At 34.5% G+C, this 18,933-nt stretch overlaps 1 protein-coding gene across 17 annotated transcripts in view; it reads right to left on the bottom strand.

The window, feature by feature from the left end:
* The window catches only part of MYCBP2 (MYC binding protein 2), a 299,211-nt gene that overhangs the window by 150,281 nt on the left and 129,997 nt on the right, over nucleotides 1-18,933 (bottom strand). For all 17 annotated transcript variants that reach the window (XM_033177503.1, XM_033177496.1, XM_033177499.1 and 14 more), the window contains 9 exons: nucleotides 18,260-18,464; nucleotides 17,474-17,627; nucleotides 13,312-13,484; nucleotides 12,329-12,454; nucleotides 12,112-12,239; nucleotides 7,138-7,229; nucleotides 4,346-4,480; nucleotides 2,915-2,998; nucleotides 1,607-1,703 (listed from right to left, as the gene is read on the bottom strand). In XM_033177503.1, coding sequence (XP_033033394.1) covers nucleotides 1,607-1,703; nucleotides 2,915-2,998; nucleotides 4,346-4,480; nucleotides 7,138-7,229; nucleotides 12,112-12,239; nucleotides 12,329-12,454; nucleotides 13,312-13,484; nucleotides 17,474-17,627; nucleotides 18,260-18,464 — 1,194 coding nt within the window. The remainder of the gene's footprint in view (nucleotides 1-1,606; nucleotides 1,704-2,914; nucleotides 2,999-4,345; nucleotides 4,481-7,137; nucleotides 7,230-12,111; nucleotides 12,240-12,328; nucleotides 12,455-13,311; nucleotides 13,485-17,473; nucleotides 17,628-18,259; nucleotides 18,465-18,933) is intronic.

The following is an 18,933-nucleotide window of genomic DNA, read 5'->3' as shown; positions in this document are numbered from 1 at the left end:
TTGCGCTGGCTAGTCTTGAACTCCTGAGCTCAAGCAATCCTCCTGCCTCGGCCTCCAAAAGTGCTGGGATTATAGATGTGAGCCAATGTGCTCAGCTCTATAGTTTACTTTTTAAAGAAATGACTGAAAAAGTTTTGTATATAAAGTCTGCAATTACCTAATGGCCACAAAACCACTTAGACATAAATACAAAGGCGTTACCAAGCACAGAAAATGAGATCACTAGAGAAAGCATAACAGAGTCAAAGATCCTTATTTGAATCAAAAGATACCAAACTCAATACTAACAGGATGTAAAGTTACCAAGAAGCCAAAGTTCTCATAGTCTCTTATTCAAAGCACAAGCTCTACAAACTGCCATGGCTCTTTTGGAAGGTCAACTTTGAGAGGATATACCAAAATTTAAATGGGCACATTTCCAGTAGAAGTATGCACATAAGCACACAAGTATTTAAAGATACATGTGAATAGATGCTCATGAAGCAAGATGAAACAGTAAAAAATGAGAATCAAAGTGGTTCTTTGATAGGAATCAGGGTGAATAAATTAGACTAATACTATTCTATGGGATACTATGCAAACGGAAAAGATTGAGAGAGCCAAATGTACTGCCAGGGAAGGATGTCCATGATATATAATATGAAATTTTCTAAAAAAGATGAAAACTGTAAGTATCATGAGAAACAAACAAGCATGTTGTAGAGCATCCTGTATTTGATACATACTAATAAGTTTGTTTGCGTATAAAAATGGTCTGGGAAAATATACACCAAAATGTAAATAGTAGGTATATATGGTGATAATGGGAATGGGGGAAAAAACTTTCATATACTTTTAGCATACTTTTATCTCATTCCTACCAGGAATATATATTCACTTCGTGGGTTAAAAAATAAATTTAAAAGGGAAAGAAACATTCTTCCTATGCATTTTACTAATATGAAAGACTACTAGCTACATTAATAAATCACATTCAGATGGTATCTTACAGTTCCAAAAACATCTTATACCCCTTATCTCATTAGAAATTCAAAATGCTATGATGTAATTTACTTAGGTAACATACATAAGAATCCTCAATTAATACATGAGAGATCTAGACCTTAATTTAAACTTCCATTTATTTACATCATGCTGACTTTCCATTCTGCACCGTTAACCTCAATGGCACTGCGCTTCTTCAAGTGTACAATGGGGATGGCAAGTGGTTCAACAAACTTCCTACCTAGATATGCAACTCTTCCACCTAGTTCCTCAAGTAGTAGTAATGCTTTTTTGGGTCAGCACCATCCTCAACTTTTCCTTCATTTTCTAATTCATTCAGCATATGCAATCATACATGATTTATTGGAAAAGCAACCAGTTATTTATTTCAAAAACATCAAGGCCAATTCATCTGGTCATGTTAAAATCACAGGCAACACCTCCATTTTTCTATGATTTAAAGTATACATTATCTGTGGCCTAGAATATAAATGCTAATACAAAACCAAATCTGAGTTTATAAATCTAGCCTGAGATAAACTTAGAATAGCAGCTAAACTCTAAACATCAAAATGTATCTGAGGACTGAAGAGAAAAGCTGAAATAAAAAAAAATGGCTTACCACTGAGACAGTTCTTGCAAAAGACCTCTTTAAAATGTGTACAGGTTCACTGGTTTGCTGTTTGCCTTTCGAAGCACTGCCATCACTGGTTGGAAGTCTAAAGGTAGTAGACACACATAAAATTATGTTAGAAAGTCCAATGTCATTTTTTCCTTTTAAAGTATATTATACATTTTTGAATGGGAAAATAAATTATATATTTAAATTTTTTTGCCAGGTAAAATGCCAATACAGGGCTTTTTTGAAACATTTTTCCAAGCTAAATAAGGCTTTTAGCATATGGGCACTTCCTTTAAATCCTACCTTTGCAAGACTGAGTAGTAGAGGCTCTTTCCTCTTATTAGAGAACATATATAACATATAACTTGTATTCTCTAGTAATGCTACTATTAATGCTGTTATTTAAAAGTTATTCAACCAGTGAGTACCTGGGAGTAGTCCAATCCAACATGTTATGTTTGTAAAGCTACATATTACAAACAGTAACTATAATAGATTGCACATTGCATAAAAACCAAACAAACAAAAATCCCTTTTGGGGAAAAATAAGGTCTGTAACCATCTAGATTCATTAAGTGATTACCAGAAAGAAAGACAGGGAGATAGAATCACTGTTCTAGACCATTTCCTTTGATTTTTTTTACTGCTTAACAAATGACAACATTTTTTAGTGACGGTTTATATCCATTTGAATTATTTATTCTGACAGTATTGCAGTAGTCTAGAAATAAATAAGACACACACAGGCATATGCCTTTATACACGTTTAAATTATTGTAAGTTAAAATTTTTACATAATGTTAAAATATAGTAAATATTTTTATATGAGCAAGTTATTATTTGGTATTTCAGCTAAAGGTGAAAATTTACCAATAGTAGGGAATTTTTCAACTCATTTTATCAATCTTATAAGACTACAATATATCAACCAGGCCTGCATCTACAGTCCTCCCCATCTTCCTTGGAATCTCACTTCTCTAAGACAAATTTTATTCTTTTATAACATTCGAAATTAAAGAAAATCAATGGATAGATTTTTTTTTTAAGTCAGTAAAATATTGTTATTGGTATAATACAGATAATCTGAGTAATCAGGCAAAGTTTAAAATTAAACCTGTGTGGAAAATGTTTAAAAACATACAAAATATTAACTGTTTTTCTTAAATATATTTATAGTTCTACTGGCATATTATAATTGCTGAATGCTTCAAATAATTTCTCCCTATTATGCCACATCTTTTGTAATGATTCTACTTCATTATAGCAAAATAATAAACCATACTAATTCAGTATAAATATGCTAAATACCTGTATAATAACTGAGGTATCTGACCAGCATTAACATCTGTACCATTATTTGATTTCTTTGAACTCTTGAACTGGAAAACAACCCTAAAAAGAGAAAACAATGACACCAAAAACAACATGATCATCACAGGAAATAAGAAATTTAAGAAACATATTTTCAAATCTTATGTCAATGAAAATGATTCACTCTTTTAAATAAAGAAAAGCAAAAAGGTATTTTCTAGATTTTCATTCTAGCTCTGAATGGGTTAGTCAGTAAAATGAAAGAACTGAACCCGTTTAGGACTTCTAAATGAGTAGCTGTCCTGTCCCTCCTAGCTCTCCAACTCAGCTTTAACCACAGCAGGAAACTTCTAAAATTTCTGCTTACAAGTAGTAGTATAATATCTGCTTGACTAGCTGCATGATAAGCTTTAGCCTTGGTCTGCCATGACATTCCAAGTCTGAATGAACAGTCTAAGAAAATCATACAGTCCAGGGTCAAAGTAGTCTCTTAGTTCTAAATACGTTCTTAAGTTCAAGGGATGCACACAACAGATGTGATGTTTCCACAGTAGTCTCCTTGAATATTCAGCAACAGGAAATTCACCTCACAAATAAGTCTATTTCTTTTTTGGTCAGCTTTGTTATGAACTGACCTGCACTGAAATATATACTGTTATATAACTTCAACCGATTTCAAACAGTTTATGCTCAGGAGTAATCAAGAATAAATTGAATTTATCTTACAAATGATAGTCCTTTAGAATACATAAATCACAGTAATAGAATATTTGAAATGTTGGATTTAGAGTCAACAGGTTACAGGTCTGAACGTGGTTTTAACTGCAAGTCTCTCAGGAAATAGCAAGTAATTTCACCTTTTTTATTTCTGTAGTCCCTGGAGTATAAAATGGGGCTAATAACTGCTTCACAAAGCTATTGAGGGCATCAAATCAGATAAAACATAAGAAAGTATAAACTGAAAAGTACTCTATACATGAAAGTTATTTTAAAACAGCAAAATTTTCCCTATATTTTATTAAAATAACACACATTGCTGAAGCTTTGAAATTTTAAACTGCTTTCTCATATATTATCAAATTTAGTATCACATATCTACTTATTTTTTATGGTTCCAAACTCCTCATTATCCTTGTCACCTTCCTCTATATAATTTCTAATTTGGTAATCAAGCTCATAAACAATGTAATAACCAGAAATATATACAAATACCATCTGACAGGAGCAAAGCACAGTGGTCTTATTATCTCCTTGTTCTGTCTAGACCTTAACTTGGCATGAGGTTACATGAATTTAATTTTTAGCAGTTATATCATGCTCTAGTCTTCCTAAGCTTTTGAATCCTGCTGAAAGTCCTCTGAGGTTTCAAAACAATATTCCTCTAACAAAAATAAGAATTGCTTAAGTAACACTTGGGCATTTACTTACCCATCATCTGTGGTAATAGACGCTTGTCCATGAGATCCACAGTCACTGCTGGGTCCTGACACTCGGGCCCATGCTACATACCACCAACCAGCTTGCAGGAGAACAGGTTCATCAAACATCATTGCGTATTTTTCTCTGAGAAAAAATTAGTGAGTCAAAGACAGTATTTTTTTTACTTCTCTGTCACATATATTTATTTTTTCAAAATCCCTTATGAAGAAAAACATGAAACTAACTGTATTACAAAATTCGTATCAAACAACATTAAAAACACTCTAAGAAGTCTGGACAAGAATGTAAGCCAAGTATAGTCATTTGTGTTATGGTGATAGAATTACATTTCTTCCTCCTCTTGTTGAATTCTACAATATCCTTAAATGTTACAAAACTTTCATATTACAATAAGACAGAATGTTCTAAACTAATGTTAAAAAACATGCAAATTTTGCTAGAAAATAAAAATCTGAACTTTAGTTTTAAAGCTCATTCATTCAGTTAAATAGTTTTGAGAGGCAGAATATTAAGAAAATGGCCCTGGAGTCAGGTGGCCTGGGTTCAAGGCCCAGCTCTGTGACCTGTTAGCAGGGCAACATAGGGCAAGTTACTCTATCCTCTCAGTACCTTAGCTTCTTCACCTGAAAACTGGGGTGAAAATAATATCTAGCTCATAGGGTTGTCCTGAAGATAATGAATTAAGTCACATAGGTGTTTGCAGTCTGTCACATAATATCTATACAAACATTATTAATTTAGAAGAAGAAAAAAAGACAATAAATAAGGGCATCTTCTAAAGGCTATCAACAGGTTATAAAGTACTAGGTAACAGAGTGGAAGTAACGCTTATTGGTTGTAGCTGGAACTGAAAGAAGAATAAAGGGCATTTAAAGAAACAAGAGAATGTCATGAAAAAATCTGTAGAGGTTTGGAAGTACAAAAGAGGTCAGGAAATGGCAAGGTGTTCATTATTAATTTCATTAATGCATTAAGATAGCTATAGAAGAGTAGCGGTAGAAAGTCAAAAAAGATGCTGGATATTATGGAAATCCTTTAATGCTCCCAATGCCTTAGGAGTCTGGGCTTTGTACATGAGCTAATGAAGAAATCCTAGATGATTCTCTGTAAATGAAACTGTGCTTTATATTTTCGACTCAAATTCATATGGTCAAAAACAAATGGTAGCCAGGCACAGTGGCTCATTCCTGTAATCCCAGCACTTTGGGAGGCCGAGGCAGGAGGATCACTTGAGGTCAGGAGTTCAAGGCCAGCCTGGCCAACATGGTGAAACCACATCTCTACTAAAAACACAAACATTAGCCGGGCTTGGTGGCATGCACCTGTAGTGCCAGCTACTCAGGAGGCTGAGGCATGAGAATCGCTTAAACCTGGAAGGCAGAGGCTGCAGTGAGCTGAGATCACACCACTGCACTCCAGCCTAGGCCACGGAGTGACACTCTGTCTCAAAAATAAAAAATAAACAAATAAATAAATAAATACAGCGAATGTCAATGGCACCTTAAGGCTTTGCTGAAAATTAATCAATTAGCTTTCTTAGATTTTTCCCTAATATTCATTTGTATAAAACACTAAAGGTTACTAAAAAAAAACTTGTGATATTAGTTAATGCCTAAGAAATAGTCAAAATTTTCTTTAGATTTACTCTTTCATTTTCAAAAGTATTTCTATTTTGTACAAGCAAAGTCAGTATCTTACGATCATCCTTGTTTCTGAAAATATATATTTTCACTAGCAAAAAAACTTACAAGGTTTTAACATAGTTATTGTTGGGAAACATAGCACACTATTACTACTACGAAGCTCAGTTTATAATTTTTCTTATCATAATATTCCCTGCTTCAAACCAGGGAATACTGCTCATAACACAATGTTGAGATAATTCTTAGGATTACATAAAGAGGACTGATAAAGTGTAAGTATCCTCCTACTTAATGAAGCTTCATAAATAAACATACTAATTTTTATAAACTCCCAAAAGGTTTCAGTAAAGCTGCTCACCTCCCCAAGTGTGTTATTATCAAGTATATTCTACCAGCATGATGTCAGAGTACATGCATAATCTGAATTATGGCCAAATATGATCACTTAACACTAATTACTTATTGCCTGTAATGCTAGGAGTAATAAATAACTGTATTATTATTAGAACACTAACATACTAGGTATTCCGTAAGAGATGCATGAAAAAAAAGGTGTGTAAAATATATGCATATTTCCCTTTTTATCTTCAGTATTGAAACAATTGAATTAACTTGTGAAATAAATTTATGAAGTGTATTATTAGTTTTAATTCAGTATTTTTGAAAGCAATACTTACATTGCTTAATATATAATTTAATTTCTCAAGCATTTGATATTCATAGCAGATTTAAAACTTCCTTTTAAAGTATGTTTATTCATTTATAATAAATTTTTAATATTTTTTTTTTTTTTTTTTTTTTTGAGACGGAGTCTTGCTCTGTCGCCCAGGCTGGAGTGCAGTGGCCGATCTCAGCTCACTGCAAGCTCCGCCTCCCGGGTTCACGCCATTCTCCTGCCTCAGCCTCCTGAGTAGCTGGGACTACAGGCGCCCGCCACCACGCCCGGCTAGTTTTTTGTATTTTTTAGTAGAGACGGGGTTTCACCGTGTTAGCCAGGATGGTCTCGATCTCCTGACCTCATGATCCGCCCGTCTCGGCCTCCCAAAGTGCTGGGATTACAGGCTTGAGCCACCGCGCCCGGCAATTTTTAATATTAAGTATGCAAGAGTTACAATGAATAATGCACAAATTATTTACCTAGCAGCACAGTCATAAGCCAATACATCAGTCTCTGCAAGAAGGTCACCATCAGTTTCATGATCTCCTCCATCAGGACCCAATTCAAACAGCTAAGGAAAGGAGAAAGATAATCATTTATATAAATCAGCTATACAAATCTGATAAACAATGTGTTCATAATTTTGTGCATGATCAATGTTTGCTGGACCATATCAAATGTAAAAATCAGAGTATCTGCTTTTTTAACATTATTATGTGAAATACACAAACACATGTATTTAAATTAAGAAACAAGGTTTTATGGCCTACATTAATCTCTTTTCCTATTTTATATATTTATCTATTTATATCAAATGCTCTAAATAGTTCTATACAAGTTTTGTACATGACATAAGCATCTGAAAAAGGTGAGAGTACTCAACCAAAAAATTTTAGCTAAGTGAGTTTCTCACTAGGTGAGATTCTACCTCATTTAGAATGAGGTAGCTTCATCACTTACTAGCTGTGAGATCCTGGGACCTAGTTTCCTCATCCATAAAAGGTGGGTGGATACTAACAGTTACCATCTCACAGTACTTTTTAAAATTCAGTGAATACTGTAGAATTCTTTAAAAATAAATAAAAAAGGGTAGAAAAATATTAGCTACACAGAGATAAGAGCAATGTAAGAATCCTTAAAAACAATAGGTAACAAAATATAGTTCGAAGTAATATGGCGTGAGAAAAAGATAGATAAAGAGGATGAAAAAAATGACTTAAAAAAGAGGGGAAGATCCTCTGGGTAAGAAAAAAAAAAAACAGAAAAAATATCCAATAGAAAAAGGTTATGAAATTAAGTGAAAATAAGAATTACGAGGAAGAGGCCTTTCTTCTCAATAATTATGGCAGGTGAATTGCAAGAGAGGCAGATAAATATTAAAATGCAAAATTATATGCTAATGACTTAGAAATCTTTCTCCAGCTCAGCTCTTACTCTCAACAGTCATTGGATTCCCCTCATCCTACTAGTTCTATACCTTCCTCCTGCCTTCTCTGTTCTGGTTAATGGTACTTTCATTCACCTAGTCTCTCAGATGAAAAGTCTGAAATAGGCCAGACCTGGTGGCTCACGCCTGTAATCCCAGCACTTTGGGAGGCTGAGGCAGGCAGATCATACGAGGTCACGAGTTTGACACCAGCCTGGTCAACATGGTGAAACTCCGTCTCTACTAAAAATACACAAATTAGCTGGGTGTGGTGGCACATGCCTGTAGTCCCAGCTACTCAGGAAGCTGAGGCAGGAGAATTGCTTGAACCCAGGAGGCAGAGGCTGCATGCAGTGAGCCAAGATGGCATCACTGCACTCCAGTGTGGGCTACCAAAGAGACTCTGTCTTAAAACAAAATAGTCTGAAATAATTCTTTTTCCACATTTCTCTGCCATTACTGCATCTATTCTCTTACTGGTACCAAAGCTTGTCAGTTCAGCCATATCCCCTATTGCTGGCTGGAATATTTCAACAACTATTTAGTCTTATCTCCATTCTTTCCTTCTTCTAACCCATTTTCCACAAAGTTGAGGATTTTTGCAATTGTTTCATGACCCTTAGTACCCTTATAAAAATATCTTATCAGAATACTTTCTTAATCTAAAATTATTCCTTGGTTTCTCATCTCCTCCACAGCATGATATGAAGGTTCTTAATAATTTATCCCTAACCCGACTCCTGTATTTACATTCAACAAATATTTTTGAACACATACTGTATGCCAAGCACAGTTCTGGAAATTGGGCATAAAGGGGCAAACAATACAAACAAAGAATTGAGGGCTATTGGGAGTAAGTCTATGGTTGGGAATTGAATTTACAGTTTTAAATAGGCTTACCAGGGAATGAAGCTCTGAAGGTGATGGGGAAGTAGGCTATGTAGGTGCTGAAGTGAAGAGAGCTGTAGTTAAGAGGAAACAGCAAGTGAAGAGGTACTGAGATTTGACTGTGCCTGGAATGTCTGAGGAACAATAAGCAGGCAGGTGTCACCAGATTAGAGTGAAACAACTAGTGGAACAAAAGGTCAGAAAGGTGATGACAGCCAGTTCTGATGGGGACTTTGTAGGTCCTTCTAAGGCCTTTGGTTCTCATTCTAACATAGGAAGACACTACAGGATTCTAAAGAGACAGTGACGCAATCTGTTGTACATTTTAAGAGAATCACTCTGCCATACTGAGAACAGAATAAATGGGGTGAGGGCAGACACAGAACACAAGTTGGGAGGCTACTGTAATAATTCAAATGAGAATAGCTGTGGCATGACCCAACCTAATACCAGTGGCAGTTTTCAGAAGTGGTTAGATTCTGGATTTATTTTGAAAGTGGAACCGACAATATTTGCTGCCAAAGGGATGTGTGTAAAAGAAAGAGTGGAATCAAGGATGACTCCAAGATTTTTGGCCTGAGGAAACAGAAGAATGAAGTTAACTCCATGCTGAGTCAGTTACCTGGGATGGGGAAGAACATGAGGATAGCAGGTATAGGCAGATCATCAGAAGCACAGTACTGAATACGTTACCTCCAAAATGCCTATCAGACAGTCACGTGGAGACACAGAGTAGGCTGTTGTACATATTGGTTTAAAGGTCAGAGAAGAGGTCTGCAAGTTTAAAAGTCATCAGAGATAAATATAAATGTCCATGAGGCTAGACCACTATGAGGAAGAGAATATTTTTAAAAGATGTCAAAAACTGAGTTCTTGGCACTCCAACATTTACAGGTCAGGAAGATGATGAGCAACCAGCAGGAGACTAAGAAAAGCAGTCAGTGGGACAAAAGGAAAATGAAGTGTGGTGTCCTGGGAACAAGGGAAGAAAGTATTTCAAAGAAGAGCTCAATTGGGTTAAATTCAGCTGACTGGTTTAGGAAGATGAGAGCTAAGGCTTGACTACCGAATTTAGCAATATGAAAGTCATCAGTGTCCTTGACAAGAGCAATGTCAGTGGTGGGGGCAAAAATCTGACTGGAGTAGGTTCAAGTAGGAATGGTGAGAGAGAGAATGGAGACAGAAAGTATAGCAAGAATATGTACAGAGACTAGCTAGGGGGATAGTCCAAGACAAATACCTTTGCCTACGGTAGTGGTAGAAGTGTTTTTTTGTGGGGAAGATAGAGATATAGGAGGCCTATCAAGAAAAATGTCTAGGTTTCTGGCCTATGTATCAAGCATATGGAGGATGGTACTAATCATGAGAGAGACAGAGATCAGTGGAAGAGCAAGAATTCAGTTGAGATGTTATGACTGATAACTGATGTGCCTTTAACATATTTATATGAAAATGCATCAAAGAAGTCTGAAATGGAGATACAAATTTGGGGATTATGGTATGCTGATGGCTATTAAAACTTTGGGCTTAAAAGAGGATACATATGAGAATATGTGAAGAAAGAGGGCCTAGGGCTGGGTCTTTGAGGAACTCCTACATTCAGTGTCCAGGTGGAAGGGAATGAACCTACAAAGAGATAGAAGAAACAACTAGAGGTATGAAAACAAAACAAAAAAATAAAGAAGGGCTTAACAAATGTATACATTACAGAGAGGTAAAGGGAGGGGGAAAAAGACTGACTACTGTTGAAAGGCCTTAGTCCACTCACTGGATAATTGAATACAAAAGGCAAGATCATTTCCAGAGGACAGGAGGAGTGAGGTAGAATTTGAGTTTGAAAAAGAAAAATAAGGCCAATATAAAAACAACATATATGGAAGGCCTCTATAATTCTACATACCACAGTGTTTGAAGATAAGGTCCACTATGTTGTTCACTATTGCAAAAATAAAAAATCTCTTAGAGCTAGAAAAAATACATCTTCCTGATGAGCTTATTAGACGTTGTCAAGTAGAACGACATAATACATTGAGGTTGCTTCTCTAACGTGAGGATGAATCAAGACATCCTAAAATAACCACCTTAAAGCAGCTGCACTGAAAAGAGCCAAACTACTGTTTTTCTTATTATCAAAATACATGTGCTACAAGAGTTCTTAATCATTATTCTATCACTATACTCCATATACCTACAGGAGCTTTAAATTTTTACTTTATTCATTCTTACATTATCTACTTTTTTAGCATATGTATTCCAACTATAACCAGAAATAAGCAAATACTTCTTTAAGTTTGTCAGTTCTAGTTGAGCCTCCATGGGGAATGTCCTTGGAAACCACCATCATGAAGAAGAGTGTTAACATATTGGTATCATTTTTAGATATTATTGAGAGAACTCCTGAATAGACGACATTTAATCGAGTTTTTTTGGGAAGCCTGCTATTGAAATCCAGGCAGAAACTAGTTTTTTCTTTCACTTTTAGAACAAAATCAGGTAATTTGAGAAGCAGAACCTTCAAGCTATTAGTGGATATTCAAAGAATGAACATATACTTTGTTTAGGATGATTGTTGGCCCTTTTGGACACGAATAGGTGTAGTCAACATATGACTCTTGATGATTTTTAGTTTGCCTATCACATGGAATCCTCCCCTAACACTATCTCTCACTCATACATGGTCTCCACTCCTGGGGTGAAGATGTCTGTTTACATAGTATTTGGCACTAAAAATGCTCAAAACATTTAGCTACATCAAAGTGTCCCTAAACAGTTGTGCCTCCTCTGTCATTAAAATGGCTATAAGAAAGTAGCCACATAAACAGGCGCTGGTATTGCTAAGCCAGCAGAAGTTCCATACAAAGGACTGAGATATAGCCTTTTTTCAGTAGTAAATCATTGAAAAATAATTTTCATTTCTTCTCTTCTTACAGAATTTTGATTTTTAATGAATTACTAATGTAGTATTACTGTATTCGATTTTAGCAATGTTTTCTCTATCCCTTTTAAAAAAGAAGCATTAAAAACAACAAAATAAGCCAAGTTAAAAAGGAAAAAAAGAGACATTAAATAATAAAATAATAAATTAAGTACAAATCAGTATCTTCAAACAAAAAAGGGCAACATTGTTGATGAACTTTACCTTAATTTTAGCAGTATATTCTCCTCTACCTCCAAACAGACCAAGACCACCAAGTAAAATATCAGTGTCGGCACTGAAACGTATAGCTTCTACTGAATGAGCAGAATAACCCCAGCCTCCTCCATGACCTAGAACATATAAATCATAATCTATATTTTAAAAGATTCATATATATTTCAGTTGTAAGACAATACTTCCTAAACCTAAGTATACATACTTTCAAACCTGTTTACCACACTATAATCTTCTTTAGAATAAACCTTCATTACTGCTTGAGTCTCTTCCTCTGTACTTGCAACACCCATTTTTAAGTCCTGCATAGCTGCCAAGGTATCAAGACAACCTAAAAATAAATAAACAAAATTTAATTCCTTGAAATCAAAATGTCCTATGGTATTGATGACATTAAATGCTATAGGGGATAAATTAAAATAAATAATTTTCTTCATTTAATGGAAGAATGCTTAAAACCAATACAAATTCTCCCTTGTCTGATTGATGATCATATTTAAACATGCCATATGACAACATTTTACAGAAAACTGGATCTCTGAAAAGTTGAAATCACTTAACCTTTGAATTCTTACAAGGTTATTCCTTTTATGAAACTCTCCAAATTAGCTTGATTTTTAAAGTACTACTTGAGGAAGACACATTAGTGTCACACAACCTTAATCAATGCTAGTTTGGGTGTCTACAATGGAAACCAAAATGAAATTTAAGAAAAAAGAAACAAAGAGTTCCATTTATGATCTAGTCATTACACTTAGGAATATGATTTCACAACTGCAAGTGCTAGAGTCTTAAAATGAGTCTTTTTAAGGATCATTTTTAAAAGCAACAAAACACATAGTTATGTAGAGTGATATAAAGTTTCCAGCTACAAAATAAGTATGCTGCAAAAACATTTTATCTTATCTTTAAAAGTTAATACATTCAAGTTGAGCAAAAACATTATTTTTAAGGGTCTACCTCTGGGAAAATTAAACAAATGTGCATACATAAATCTTTGATGGTGTTAGTACAGGTCTCAGGTATTGTTTTTTGTGGAATTAGCCTCTCAGAGGATTTAACTTATTTCTTATATTATTATTATTTAACAAACAAGACAGAATTACATATAAAGATAAATACTCTAAAAAAAACCCCTGGACAGCACACATTTATGTGAATTAATGGTACATCAAATGGCAACCCTACCTAAAATGTGCAAAGCTGCATGAGATCGGGTAGTGAGGGCCCTTGATCCTGTTGGCAAGGCAAGTTCAGGACTTAGAATACTACATCTGGACTGCATGTCTGCTGCAGAGGGAAGCCTGGCATCAGCAACCACTGCATTGTAACACCACAGCTCTCTAGTATTTGGTCGAAACCTTTAAAGAAAAAGAATAATTACAGCTCCTCCATGTGGTTTTGTTTTAAAAAAAATTCCTAAAACATAACTGATGATACAAAGAGAATAAATAATACAGTCAGTTCAAAGAGAACAAATATAGCTCATTATCTTATGGATCTAAGCTAAACATATAAAAAAACTACATCACTAAACATGAAATAATTTGAAAACAGTAATGTAGATTATAATACTTAAAAAATACAGCAACTGACTGTATACTTAAAGTTTTGATGCATACATATAAATATGAAACTCAACAAATACCCCATTAAAACAGTTTAAAGACAAAGGACAAGTTGAAGAAAAATGTGAAATGTACATGGAGACAAAGCTACAATATCCTCAATGTATAAGAGCTAGAAACAATCAATCCATAGCAAAAATGGGCAAGGACATGGAATGCTATCCACAGAATGGAAGCACAGATAGAATGGATGTGGATGTTCAACCATATGAACAAACAGTAAAAACCAATAAAAACTTAGGAACCCACAACATCCTCATCATCCCATTTCTCTTATCTCTTTTGTAACAAAAACTTCAAAAAGCTATCTCCACTTCCCAACCTCTTTTAGGGGTCGGGAAGTGAGGGATGCAAGCTGTTGTTTAATAAATATAGAGTTTCAGTTTTCCGAGAAAAAAAAGTTCTGATGATCTATTTCACAATAACATAAATACACTAAACACTACTGACTGCAGACTTTCAAAATGATTAAGATGGTAAATTTTACATTGTATTTTTACCACAATTAAAAAATTTTTAATTATTTTTCAAAAGCACTTAAAATAGCCTTTGGGGGAAAATAAATTATATCATGGTAGCTTCTATAATTAGTAGCATTAGTATTATTGCATTATTGCTTTTGGGAAGTCTTGTTGATCTCATTGTTCAGGTGATCATTCTTTTCTCTCTAGTTGCTTTCAAGATTTTCTCTTGGTCTTCAGTGTTCAACAGTTTCATTAACTCTCTTGATGGTAAATAATGGAAACACATAGTTTCTAATATCCATGGATTAAAATCTCCTTTTGGTTCTGGAAAATTCATGGTAAGGGACAAGAAGAGACTAGAAATTATCTGCAACCCTCACCAAGCCCCACCCACTCCAGATGAATGCATATTTGACTGCTTCCTCTACTCTATGTTTACTTTAACTCCAAATACAAAATTCACTGTTTCCTCTACCCCTTCCTTTTCATGTGCAACATGTGGATTCAGTAAGCCTAATCAAAACCTTACAAGAATGTGACCACATCCTCTAATTTTTTCTTTTCCCTTTCTCCTCCTGCTCGCTTTTCCTCTTTAAATGCTGATGCCCTCAAACCTCTTCAGAAAAAGTACAGGGCACAGATCTCTGTGGCTTGTCTTTTCTTCCCAGGCATCTTCTCAACCTTGGCAAAATAAACTTCTAAAGTGATTGAGACTTACTTCAGTCATTTTACAATTCTGTGAGCCTATCTTTTAACTCAGCAATTCTAAAAGCTAGCTTACGGAAATACTCCCACATGTGTATAAAACTCTGTATGTAGATAACTGTGTACTTGTTCACTGTAGCATTGTAGGTAATATTGTAATATTAAAAAAATCTAAAATGTTCACTGATGGGCAAACAGTTAAGTATATTTGGTATATCCAGACTATAGAATTCCACAATTTTAATAATGAAGCTGTTTTTGAAATACTGACTTGGAAAGATCTCTAAATTATTTTTGAGCAAAAATCTAAAGTAGGAATGTTTTTATTTACATAAAAAGAAAAATACATGCATTTTAAAAGGTGGCAGATAATATAAATCAAACTTCATACTTGTGATCCACACAGAAGGCTAGTGGGATCTGGTATGGGAAAAGAAACAGATATAGAGTATGACCATCCTTTTTCCTGTATGTATTTTTGCTTTTTTTTTTTTTTTTTTTAAATAACACAAATTCACATATTATTTGTGTAAATCTGTATGTGGGAAATAAAATAGGTATTCTTAACATTTATCTGCTCTTTATAGATGTTTCAAATTACTCAGGCAAAGTTTGCTCCTGAAGAATATAAAAGGAAGCAGATGCAGGCCAGAAGGAAAGTCAAAGTAAGCTAATATTGGATGTGCAATGCATATGATAATTATAAAGTATAAGTGCCCCACTGAAAAACACAAAAGACACAAAGCAGCCAGAAGTCAGGATAACAGAAATTCTGATCCTGATTTAAAGAAAAATACCTCTCAGCTGTTTTACCAAAACATCTCTTAATCTTTGTTTTCCAGCAATGGAGAAACTGATCAAGGAGCTTGCAAGGCATCTGAGATCATCTGTCCCATTGCTCCCACCATAAGTGAAAAAGACAAGGTTTGACCAGCTAAATATCATACTTCAGAGTTCTGTTAAGACCCCAGGGAAATGGTTCTATTTCAAGTAAGTTTTTGCCATTAGACTTAGTTATACCATTATTGCTAACTTAGTGAACGCATCCAGAAACAGATTCCATACTGCCAATTTTTATTTTTGTTTTGTTAATGCCAATTTTCTTCTTTTAAAAATAAAACATGTAAAAACTACAAAACAATAAAACATCAATTTACACCTAAGTCCAAACCAGAGCCGGCTCTTTGGTAACTAAGTCTCTTGAACACTGACTTCTAATCAGTAAGTAACTGCAGCCAATCCTATCTTTACATCTATTCTCCTCTTTATCCCCTCCATCCTATCCCACTGTGACCACTCTAACTTTGGTTCTTAATACCTCATGTCTGCCTAAGAATGATCACAAAAGACCACTCACCCATAGTCTCTTGTTATTTCATCTACCCTGCACCATGCTGCCAGGGAGATGTAATTGATTTGAGATGTACTCAACTCAATACTGGCCACTATGCCTTCTCATAAAATGCCCAAATAAGAGAGTAAGCTGGCCAGCAACCTGGGAAGTGCAGCAGTCTCTTCACTCTGAGTGCAAGCCTCATGATTAATCTCTATTTTGGAACAAGGAAGAAAACTACCAAGGAGTTGGCAAGGCATTTGAGATAGTCTATCCCATTGCTACCATGTAGCCTCTCAGAACTTGGCTGTCTGATGAGAATGCAAGCAGGCATGGGTAGAAGAAGGAAGACAGTGAAAAAGTTTCCTTACTCTCCTCACTCACACCACTTCAACCTTTCAACTCACTGGAATCTTGCCTACTAAAGCCGGTTGCAAAAGGAAAGAAGTGCTCAGCCCTGTGATGAGACACTGTGGTGACGGCAGGGTACACCTCCTATTAGTATCCAAAGCTAGAAACCCTAAGAAGGGTAACTTACTTATTCATTTATGTATATAAAGCACCACAATAAATTTTAAACACATGCAATTCTTGAGTCTCTTTTGTGCCCTATTTATCTCTACCTTATAATAATTCCCAGAGTGCATATAATCCTGTATATTTCTCTACCAGTAAGAGTATTTTTAACGCACATTTCTAAAGGGCAAGCTCAATTATCTTCTTTGTTCTTTATTGTCTTTAGCATAATTTCCTCCTCACAGTAATAATTATGAGAACAAAAAATAGAATGAATTATATACAATATAAACAGAATTGATGACAGACTAAAAATAACAACAGAACTCTCAACAGTAAAATTAATAATTATAATGATAATAGCAAACACTTCTATGGCACCTACTATGCACTGTGTAGTACTAACATCCCCATGTCATAAATGAGAAAACTGAGGCACACAGTCAGAATTTGTCCAGGGTGACACAAAAAGCAAGTTGTGGAGCTGGGATAAACCTAGGTAGTGTTGCTCAAAATGCATGCTCTTAGCCACTATGCTATACTATAAAGGTCCCTGTGAATCACTGAGACAGAATTGCAGTTATTAGATAAACAGGAGAGTACTCATGTGTGAAAAGTCCACCTATAAATAAAGTTTATATTACCATAAGAGTATAACTGCATCAAAACTTATTTATTACTGTTTTATAAACTGAGATGCTTACCTCCAAATTACATCATATACAGGATCAAGACACACACCAAATCCTTGCAGATCCTCTTGTTCTGAGTCATTAAAAGTTTTACAACTCCCATCCACTTTATTTATCAGAAGGCATTTAAATGGAGGAGGTTCTGATATAGAAGCAGGTACCAAGCCTTAAGAAAAAAACACTTATATATAATTTTAATATCTATTACCTTTTTTAATTCCCCAAAACCCATAAAGTAAGTAATATTATCTCCATTTCTCAGATGAATAAGTGGAGAATGAAAGAGGCTAAGTAATTAAAAAATCTTTAAGTAGGAGAATTAGGAGTAAAACCTCAACATGTCTAAATCCACAACACATGCTCCTAATCTCTTGCTATACGACTCTATTATATAATTATTCACAGTATCATGGACACAGTATAGATTGATACGTTGGTCTTCGTGAAACTTCAAAGTTTGATTTATATAACCTCCCATAAAAATTAATTTCTAACAATTATTTAGCAAGAAACAATAGATAAAAATCTCTTACTCCAATATGGATTTTATCCTACTAGAATTTATAGTTAGTTCTACTACTGTCTAGCTCACAAATACTGTGGTTTCCAGATCTCCCAATTATTCCATTCTTTCAGCACACAGACACATATAAATACAGACATTTATAGGCTTTGTTTACATTTCTTTGACCAGAAAGAAAACAAAAAGCTATAAAAGTATATTTCATTACAGGGAAAGATAAACCATTTACTATCAATCAAGAAGAGTTTGGAAGGGGCATTTATTTTTGGTATTACCTATTATGTGTTTACTGGCAAAAATTTCTGATGTAGCAAGTACATGAGAATTAATAAGTGCTTCATCAATTCGTAAAAAAGTCTGGTCCCCACTTGCACCTATCCAAGTAGCTTTTCTTCCATATTTTGATCCAATGTTAGGCATGGGAGCTGGCTTTGCATTCCAATATGGCGCATCCAAAATTGGTCTGCCCAGTTGTCCTTTCTAGAAGATTAAATAAACCATATTAAAAATATTGCTGTGTAAACAATTTAATTTTCATCAAGTTAAGGAGGCAGTGGATAAAAATCACTCTGTGAAACCTTATTTTTTACCAATTGTTAGTTTGGGTTTTTAAAATAAATACCATATATAAGAAATTTGGACCAAACATGTATGAAGTAAAAAAATAATATCTATTATTCCTGTAAAGTCTTATAAAGTGCATTATTTAAAAAAAAAAAAAGTTTGAAATATTTTCCACACAAGAAGTATCTCCAAAATACTTTGTCTTCACCTACATTTAAATGAAAAGTATGATAAATATACACAATACGTTAAAATATTAGTATTCCAAATTATTCATTTAAAAAGTCACTTTGACATTATAAGTTGATAGTATAAAAGAAAGTCACTATTGAACTCATATAACCTGAGAATATTCAAGTAAAAAGACCAAAATAAATACTGGAAC

This window comes from Trachypithecus francoisi, unplaced genomic scaffold (genome assembly GCF_009764315.1).
Source record: "Trachypithecus francoisi isolate TF-2019V2 unplaced genomic scaffold, Tfra_2.0 Lachesis_group18, whole genome shotgun sequence".
NCBI classification, from domain to species: Eukaryota; Metazoa; Chordata; class Mammalia; order Primates; family Cercopithecidae; genus Trachypithecus; species Trachypithecus francoisi.
Note: the sequence above shows the minus strand (reverse complement) of the source record. Positions and strands in the feature narration are given on the sequence as shown.